Source organism: Molossus molossus, unplaced genomic scaffold, assembly GCF_014108415.1.
Source record: "Molossus molossus isolate mMolMol1 unplaced genomic scaffold, mMolMol1.p scaffold_m16_p_19, whole genome shotgun sequence".
NCBI lineage: Eukaryota > Metazoa > Chordata > Mammalia > Chiroptera > Molossidae > Molossus > Molossus molossus.
The window spans coordinates 30,505,526-30,514,476 of NW_023425354.1; the positions used below are offsets into that span (position 1 = coordinate 30,505,526).

The 8,951-nt window shown below is 53.4% G+C and overlaps 1 protein-coding gene across 1 annotated transcript; it reads right to left on the reverse strand.

Moving 5' to 3' along the window:
• Positions 1-1,487: 1,487 nt before the first annotated feature.
• On the reverse strand, positions 1,488-5,058 carry LOC118634110 (keratin, type I cuticular Ha1). Its single transcript, XM_036268426.1, has 7 exons — positions 4,708-5,058; positions 4,476-4,558; positions 3,973-4,129; positions 2,909-3,070; positions 2,699-2,824; positions 2,308-2,528; positions 1,488-1,650 (listed from the first exon to the last, which is right to left on the reverse strand). Exons 1-7 carry the CDS (start codon positions 5,053-5,055, stop codon positions 1,488-1,490), a joined length of 1,260 nt encoding a protein of 419 aa, XP_036124319.1. The 5' UTR covers positions 5,056-5,058.
• Positions 5,059-8,951: the final 3,893 nt, after the last annotated feature.

Below are 8,951 nucleotides of genomic sequence, written 5' to 3' on the forward strand. Positions count from 1 at the left end.
ACCGTGGATTCGGAGGAAATCACAGACATGGTGGCGAACCACATTCGAGAAGGAAGTTCAGGTCAGGGGCTTCTCACAAGCCACGTAGCAAAATGTACACATCTGAATCCATTCTGTAATTTGAGCTTCAAAAATAAGGATTAAAAAAAGAGAGAGAAAGGACCAAGGGGAAAGTTATAGTAGAAAGAATAAATAGTTGCTTTAGCAAAAAAATACATATAATTCCAATCCATTCTATTATTTCAGCACATAAGACTGCCTTTCACCAAAGAGGAGCCACAGGAGGCCTGGTAGGATGGGCCAATTGGTGGGAGAAATTAGAGACCTGAGCGGTCTCTGATCCCTTCCTTTCAGAATGGTCCTCGGAGGTTTTAGCAAGTCAATGCTTATCACTCCGTGGCTGTTCATGAATGAAAGAAAGACACCGTTCCTGATGAATGATGCTGTCACCTTCTGCGCTCTGTGCCTGTCCAGCTGCTCACGGTGCTGGGCACTATGGCTTGTAACAGCACTGCTTGGGGACGAGTTTTTTCCCTTTCAAATTGTAAATAACTTGCAGCCAGGACTGTTTCTTCTTTACGTGTCTCTCCCCTCCCCACCATCCAGGGTCTGCCCAGAGTAGGTGTTCAAGGGGTACTGGCTGGACTGAATTGAGGAAGGTGGGAGTATCAGTGAAGAGTTGAGGGGTCTCTAAGCCCCAGAGCCTAGAGGGGAAGTAAGCAGCTGGAGCCCAGGCTGATAATTCACCCGCACAGGAGGAAGTTCTGGGCACAGCAGGCAAGTCAGAGGGTCCCTTTGGTAGGTTCCTGAGCGGCTGGGGCCACCAGAAACCCAGGTGATATAGTGCCGACCCCATTGCTTCCTGCCTAGAAAAGATGAGCTTTCCGGGGCCTCTTTCTGGCCCCCCGCTCAGGCCTCCTCCCTTCAGATTTGGATACAATCAGCTCTAGGAGATGTTCAGGTCAAGAGGAGAGAGTGGAGGAAAAATCCAGGAATGGTCAAGGGGAAGAAGGGGCCACAGTCATAGGTGCCCTGCCCTCCCTCCTGCCACCCTGCCTCACCCATGGGTGCCAGGCCAGCCCTCTGCCCACCAGGCATAGAACGGCTCTGTATCCAAGAGACAGGTCATCATACGGCCTGACTTTCAAATGGTTTTTTACAGAGCGCTCAAGTGATGGGCGTGGCGAAATGAACACCAATGAGAAAGGCCTCTGCTTTGTCAGGGGAATGAAGTTTATTAGGAGGCTCCAAGGGAAGGCCACCGGTGCTCGGGAGGGCCCTCTGGACAGGCAAAGAGGGAACAGGCTCCAGGGAAGGAGAGGCAGGCAGGGAATGAGCTGGAGTAGGCTGCACGAGTTTCTTGGCTGACCCCCTGGGGAGCTTCTGGCCATGTAAATGGTGTCTTCAGGCCCTTGTGTCAAACGAACCAGGTCGAAGCTCTGGAGCCCGGGGCCCTGGCTCCTCGCTCCTCTGGCAGCCCCTGGGCTCTAGCGCACAAAGGAGCTGCAGGGTCCGCAGCGGGGGCGGGGGGCGCAGGGTGTGCAGGGGGCAGAGGAAGCGCAGGGGGTGCAAGGGGCGCAGGGGTTGGAGACGCAGGGCCCAATGGGCTTGCCGCACGCATTGGTGGTGGCACAGGGGTTGCAGGGCAGCCTGAAGGAAACGAACGACGTGGAAAGGTGAGTTGAGGGAGGTTTGTAATGTGTACCAGGAGTACCCCGAGAATGGAACGCCTGTCAGGACTTGGCCTGACCTGTAACAGACAGGCGGCGGGCTCAGCTACTGCAAAGCTCACGTTCAAATTTCTCATGGTCTCCCTCTCATATGGTGCCAACTCTAAGCAGAACCTCTGAAACCCTGGCTGTGGCTCCCAGCACGGCCTGTTCCTGGCTCGTGGCCTTGGGAAAACCCCTTACCTTCTCCAGCCGCAGTTTCCTCACCTAGAGTGGGGACACTGCTGGCCCAGCCTGGTCTTAACTGTGGGTAAGGCCAGATGAGGGGGGGTGTGGAAATGTGCCTCCACAAAATACAGCTTTATGACATGTAAGAAATATCCTTGATCTGACATCAATATTATCACAGTAGAATGCAAAGAATCGGCTGTTCCATTTCAGTGTGTACATCCACCAATTCTTGCCATTTTATGTTTTTAATGATGGCCATAGTGTGTTCCCTGGGTTCTGTCTGAGCACGTCTGGTGTGAAGGCATAATTTCCTTTCCAAGGTGTGCAATCTTTTCCTGGAGTCCAACGGAGAAGTGTGCTTGTGTGTGTGCATGGTTTCATCCAACACCCCCAGCCAGGTACTCACTTGCAGTCCTCGCTGTCCAGCAGGCCCCGGTACGTGTTGATCTCACACTCCAGCCGGGCCCGCACGTCCAGCAGCACCTGGTACTCCTGGTTCTGCCGCTCCAGGTCGGCCCGGATCTCCGCCAGCTGGGACTCCACGTTGGTGACCATGCACTGCACCTGGGCCAGCTGGGAGCTGTAGCGCGCCTCCGTCTCCGTCAGCGTGTTCTCCAGCGAGTCTCTCTGCGTGGGGAGGATGAACGAGGTCACAGAGCTGCTCCTTCAACACGTCCCTCCGTAGGGTTCCACGGAAGTCACGAGCTTCAAGAGTAGGGAGACTGGGACCCACGGGGCAGCCCAGGGACTCACTCCCCAACCTCACTCTCTCCCCAGGAGGTCTGAACGAGACCCACCAGGTTGTGCTGGGCCTGCAGCTCGATCTCCAGGGCGTTGACCGTGCGTCTCAGCTCGATGATCTCCGCCTGGCAGGTCTGCAGCTGCTCCGAGCTGGACACCACCTGCTTGTTCAACTCCTGGGTCTGAAACGCCAGAGGGAAGAGACAGGCTCAGACCCTGCCTCAAGGGCCCCAAGGTCCTGCGTGGCCACGAGCTGAGGTGCCCACCTGGTTGGTGTACCATTCCTCCACGTCCCTGCGGTTGGTCTCCACCAGGGCCTCATACTGACAGCGGGTCTCATTGAGCACGCGGTTCAGGTCCACGGTGGGCGCAGCGTCCACCTCCACGTTGAGGCGGTCTCCAATCTGGCAGCGCAGGGTGTTGACTTCCTGCAGATGCAGAAGAAGCAAGAGGGACTGTCCTCAGGGAAGAATAGACTCAAAGAAAAAGCATTAGTGTATTTCCTTAGGAAAGAGCTTAGTGGGACAAGGTTTGATGACAGCTCAAGGCAAAGTGAGCTGTGCTCCATGTGGCCCAGCTCCCTCCTCACCATGACTGTGCTTGGATTCAAAGAACAAAATATGACCAGAGGCATGGACACATGGAACAGACTGACAGATCTCAGAGGGGAAGGGTGGGGGGACTGGAAGAGATTAGCCAAAAAACATATATGCATATATGCAAAGCCAAAGGACACAGATGACAGTGTGAAGGGGGAGGATAGGGAACATCTGTAATAAGGTCAACAATTTAAAAAAAAACATCCCAGGGACTTGCTCAGATGCCACTGAAGGGCAGAAATGCTCTGCTTTCTCAGCTGGCCGATTAACTGCAGATGACCTCATGAGACTTGGCTGTACAATTTCAGATTGTATCTGGAATAATTCTTGCCATTACATAAGAAAATCGTTTAATCCCAGAAGAGAGAAGAAGGGGCCCCAGAGTATTCTTCACCGAGATGAAAGGGTGGAAATTCAGATCCACCAGGCTTGATCTTTTGGCCTTTGTGAGTGAGCAATGGCTTTGCGTAGCACGAATACAGCAATGTAGGGGGTCATACAGCTCTGTCACCAATCACAGGCTATCGGGAGCTCTGGGAAATCCAGTTATGAGTGAAAGAGACATCGGGGAACACGGGTGGGTTCCATCTCTTCATTTTTTCTGTCATTACGAAGTATTGGTGTTTTTAAAGGAAATTAATAAAGTCATCCTCCTGATTTAGCCACACAAAATCACTAACATCACCCTCACCCTGAAGTCGGGTTTCTCCGTTTCTCATTTCTGGTCTCACCTGCTCATGGTTGCTCTTGAGGCAGAGCAGCTCCTCCTTCAGGGACTCCACCTGGGCCTCCAGGTCGGACTTGCACAGGGTCAGCTCGTCCAGGATCCTGCGCAGGCTGTTCATGTCCGATTCCACCAGCTGCCGCAGGCCCAGCTCCGTCTCGTACCTGCACAAGGGTAGGCTCAGACCAGTACCTGGCAGACCTCCGAGACTCAGAGGGATGACTTCTTATAACCCCATTCATCTTGTCTTCCCACTTTCTGCAATGAGTGAAACCGGGAGACAGAGGGTTCTGGAGGCTACCAAGACCCAGTATGATCCAAAAAGTTACAGATTGATTTGAGTCCTCATCTATTTTGGTGATTCCTTTGCTAGGCTCCCCTCAATCTCTGCAGAATCCTTCATGACCAATGGATCAAACCATCGTTCAGTAAAGCTATAGGAACCCATTGTCTTTAACTGGAGATTAAACAGAAGAAGTGAACCCCAGTGTGCGTTCTGAACAAACTCACTTAGTCCTGAAGTCGTCCGCGGCCAGCTTGGCGTTGTCAATCTGCACCACCAGCCGGGCATTCTCAGACTTGGTGCACAGGATCTGGAGAAGGAGGGGTTGCTTAGTGATTACTGACAACAAATATAAAACCATCACCTTCTTGATGACCTAGAAGCAAGAAACTCACTTCACCACGGACTGAGAATCGTGGCAAACTCCCCTTGCTTAGCGGGGACAGCAAAGCCCCTCACCTTCTGCTGCAGCTCCTCGATGGTCCGGAAGTAGGACTGGTAGCTGGGGCACATCAGGGGCTCCTGCTGCTGGCACCGCCCCTGGATGAGGCTCTCCAGCTCCGCGTTCTCCCGCTCCAGCTGCCGCACCTTCTCCAGGTAGCTGGCCAGGCGGTCGTTCAGGAACTGCATGGTCTCCTTCTCGCTGCCATTGAAGGAGCCCTCGCAGAACCAGCCGCAGTTGCCCACGTTGGCGGGGATGTTGCAGGCCCCGGGCAGGGGGATGTTGTGGCAGCTGGGGGCCACGCAGGGCCGGGACGGGCAGCCAGAGCGGCAGCTGAGGTTGGGCAGGCAGCAGCTGTAGGGCATGGTGCCGGGAGGGAGCGAGGCGCCGGCCGAAGACGGAGTCCCAGTTCTCCAAGGAGCGTGTGGCTCTCCCACTTCTGGGAGCATTTATACCCTCTCCACAGAGGGTGTGGACATCGTGTGTAAAGTCTTTTTTCTTTTTACATCTTCACTACTTTTCAAATGCCCTTCCCTTCAGTCTGTTATTTGCCTTTCTCATAAGAGTCCTTTGTCCCATAAAAGTCTTTACTCGGGCTTCTTGCTAAGTCAGGACTCCTCCCCGGGCAGCACACCCATGAAATCTGCGCTCTGTGGCGGATCTTCAAAGAGGCCACACCGTCTAGCCGAGTAACTGCCCTTGTTAAGTGGGAGTCAGTCCACCCAACGATGTTGTGTTGTGTCCTGTGATCCTGTAAACCCATAATCAGACCCATCTCATGGCCCGCCTGGCATCTGTCAGGGGAACGGGCCTGAGTCAAGGGCACCTTTCCATCTGCTTTAAGAGAAGAAGCCTTCGGCGCTGTAGCACCCAAGCTTTGGGAGCCTTGAGGTGGATGTGAACCAGTGGAGGAGGTGGACAGCTGTCTGAGTATCACCACCTGTCTACCACTTAAAAGGATTGTAGAGGAATTTTAAAGGTAGAGGCTTTGATAGTTAGAGATCAGGGAGGCTCCTGGAGGAAAAGATCATTTTGAAACAGGATTTGAAAAAAATGCAAGCTGAGAGCGCCACACAAATGCATTTCAATCTCCGAGGAAGCACGTCTGAAGGCAGGTGGGGCCGGAAGCAGGACGGTCCCACGAAGGCATCCAGAGCCCAGGAACCGACTTTCCCGTCGGGAGACAGCCCCAAGCGGCCTCCACAGCATGAAAACCTTTGAAGTCGATCTTAAAGCGTCATGTGAATTGACTTTATATTCCATCATATACCCATGTTGACTTTAACATAAAAAACCCGTTCCAAAATTTCCATCTTAACTGCCTAACATTTTGCCCGATTAGCTAAGTGAAACCGATACACCAGAGGGATGTACTGATCCTGTCCTGGGCTCTTCCCATCCCCAGCCTCACTGGCTTACACATAACCTGGTTAAGGAGCTGCAGGTTGAAAAGTACCAAGGATGGTCGTATAACTGAGCCCAAGGACCTGGTCACTGGGAGAGAAAAGGCTGAGACACGGCATAAGCAGGGGACGTAGCAAAGCAAGACTGGAGGGTTTGGGGTTGACGTGAGGGCTGAAGGACGGCATCAGAAGGTCTGAGGAAGAGGTGGCCCAAGTTCTGAATATATATATGTCAGCTGCATAATTACAGGCATCACCGGGTACCACTTGCGTCTTAGGTAGCAGCACCCCAACGTCCGCTGTGGCTTTGGCAGCCAGCCAGGGTGGCAGTTTTATTGACAAATGGTCGGAGTCCTTCTCCCCACCGAGCTTTCATGCTACTGTTCTTGCGGCTGTCCGCTTGAGTCGCAGACACAGGTCCTTCATCTACCTTCTCCGGGGCCATTATCACCACTTATTATAATGCCATTAAGATGTCCCACCACACCAGAGAAGCCCTGGGCTTATAATAAAATCAGAATGTCTTTGTTTTCCTCCAAGGCAATTAAAGGGAGGGAAATAGATGGGTCCCGGGGCAGGCATCCCCGAGACTCTCCAGAGGGAAGACGCAAGGCCCAACGGCGCAGCCCGGGAAGCTCCTGTCTCACTTCATCGGGGCTTGGGACAAGCAGAAAGGCCTTTGAATCGTCCTGAGGAGCATCTGCTCCTAGAGACCAGCCCGGGCCCCCTGCTCCCCGACGCTCGTCAGCCTGCCCCACAGCACTGGCTTCCCCCGAGGAGCTGCTTCCCCAGCCGTGCCATCCTCGCCCCCAGGGAGGTCTCCCTGAGCACAGGCTCGGTGCCTGCAGCATCCTCCGTGCTCCAGCCTCAGCCCTGTGGAGGCGTTAGTCAGAGGAGACTGTGCAGGTTCTACGTACAAGAAGATCCGAGGATTGGTTTGACAAGCAAGCCAAAACAGAATTTGTGTAGAGTGCAGAGAGACCAGAGAAATGGAGAGAGAAGGAAACGGGGAGAGGTGAGAATGTAAAGAAGAGGAAGGAGGAAACCTAGAAGAACCCACAGAACCACACGGGTAGCCGACAGAGCCACCCCATCTTCACAAGAGGGAACCTGGAGGAGGCATCCCTGAGGACGAACCAGGGCGACCTGAGCTGGGGGACGGACGAGTGGCCCACCTGCTGAGTGCCCTGTGAGGTGTAAGGGGCGGTGACTCAGAAAACATCTGGAGCCAGGAGACCACAGCTTCTGGGGACTCTGAAAGAAGTGACATTGTTCCAAGGTGTCCGGACCAGAGCATCACCTCCCTGATCCAGTCTGAGATTTGTCTGCAGCTGAGAAAGACACTGTGGTCTACACGCAGACGGCGCGCGTCAAAGGGAGACAAAGCCCCTGCTCCTGAACGAACAAGGACTGTGGAGACGAGAAGGGAGCAGAGGGAGTCAGACCTGCCTGGGCGTCAGTTCACGCTAATCAACAGCCACACAGCAGATGCGGGAAGAACAGGTTACCCGTGGTACCTGGAGATCCCCCTTTTCCCTGCAGAAGGGGAAACGGCGCGAGAATTCAGGACGGAGACGCAGCTGGGCTGGCTGGTGAGTAGACTCGCTGCCATCCCTTGTAAATCGAGCCTCTTTCTTGCGGTGGTTTCAAAGTATCAACAGTGCTGAGTGAATGTGTTGCTTGGATTCGTAGGGGAAGTGGGGCGGGTGTTGTAAGTTCTCCACGACCTCCCATAGGTTAGGATCAGACTTCATGTACTGTCTTGATTTCCTAATTGAAATAGCTGCAAATTCTATTCATTCAGAGAGAAACTGAGCAGTCCAGGGACCATCAGACCCACTTTTTTTTTTTCATTTAGTTCAGTTTTATTCAAAATGCGTTTATCAAGCAGCTTCTCGGTGCTGCGCGTGGGACTGAAGCGAGGCAGAAGAATCGTAGTTCCGGTAGAGGATTCTCTTTGTATGAGCCATTCAGGCTAATGTGGGTCCCAGAAGTATTTGAGAAATTACAAAAATGTAAGGAGGTGAGATATTTAAAAGGCGAGAGCTGGACACTTGGGAATGGGTTGTGTTTAATGTCATTAGAAGACCTCATGTATGACGCTAAGGGAAACGTCCTCTGTTGAACATCCACCAAGCACCTGGCATAGTCCCAGAGCTGGGGACAGGAGGACAGGGGACAGTAAGGGGATGAATGCTCCTCTGTGAGCTGTCAGTCCTGCTGAGCAGACAGACCAGTCCACAACTAACTCTAGTATAAGGTAATATAATTGGGCCCTTTGCCCCCAAAAGTTTCTTCCTTCCCCCTTGCCACTTCTTCCCATACCTATTCCTGCCCCAAACCCCAGTTCACGGTTCCCAGCCATGGCTGAGGGCTGAGGCCGTCTCAGATGATTTACCTGTTTCCCAAAGGTGTATTGGTGACCCCACTCTTTAGGTGAGTCAGGTAGGGTTCAAACAACCGATCTCATTAGACTCCGAACCCTTTAAGAATCTTGGCTTCAGCCAGGCCTGGTAATGCATTATTTTGATATGTGGTTCTTGTTGTTTGGGAGACCACAGAGTGGTGACGTTTGCCCATCACTTCAGCCCTGCAGCCTCCCGTCGGTGCTGAGATGGGTTTCAAAGCAGGTGAAAGAGGCGGGTGCAGGAGTGAGGGAGCAGGAAGGGAGTGAGGTCAGCGGGGAGAAATGGAGGTGACACTTGCTGGTGAGCAGACACAGCTCTGCACCCTCGGACCCGAGCCCTCCAGCAGCGTGGAGGCAGGTGCTGGGGGTCCTTGGAGGCCAGTGTGAATGGCTGAGTCTCACGTTGAGGCTGTTGGACAACCAGGGAGGAAGAAGGGAGATGGGAGCCAGG

Bases quoted from the DNA above. Each gene is read 5' to 3' on its own strand.
- LOC118634110 (XM_036268426.1), bottom strand. From the start codon at position 5,055: ATGCCCTACAGCTGCTGCCTGCCCAACCTCAGCTGCCGCTCTGGCTGC. The intron at 4,559-4,707 runs GTGAGGGGCTTT...CTCCTTCTCCAG, and splicing joins TCGAGGAGCTGCAGCAGAAG to ATCCTGTGCACCAAGTCTGA. The intron at 1,651-2,307 runs GTGAGTACCTGG...CGTTTCCTTCAG, and splicing joins CTGGACAGCGAGGACTGCAA to GCTGCCCTGCAACCCCTGTG.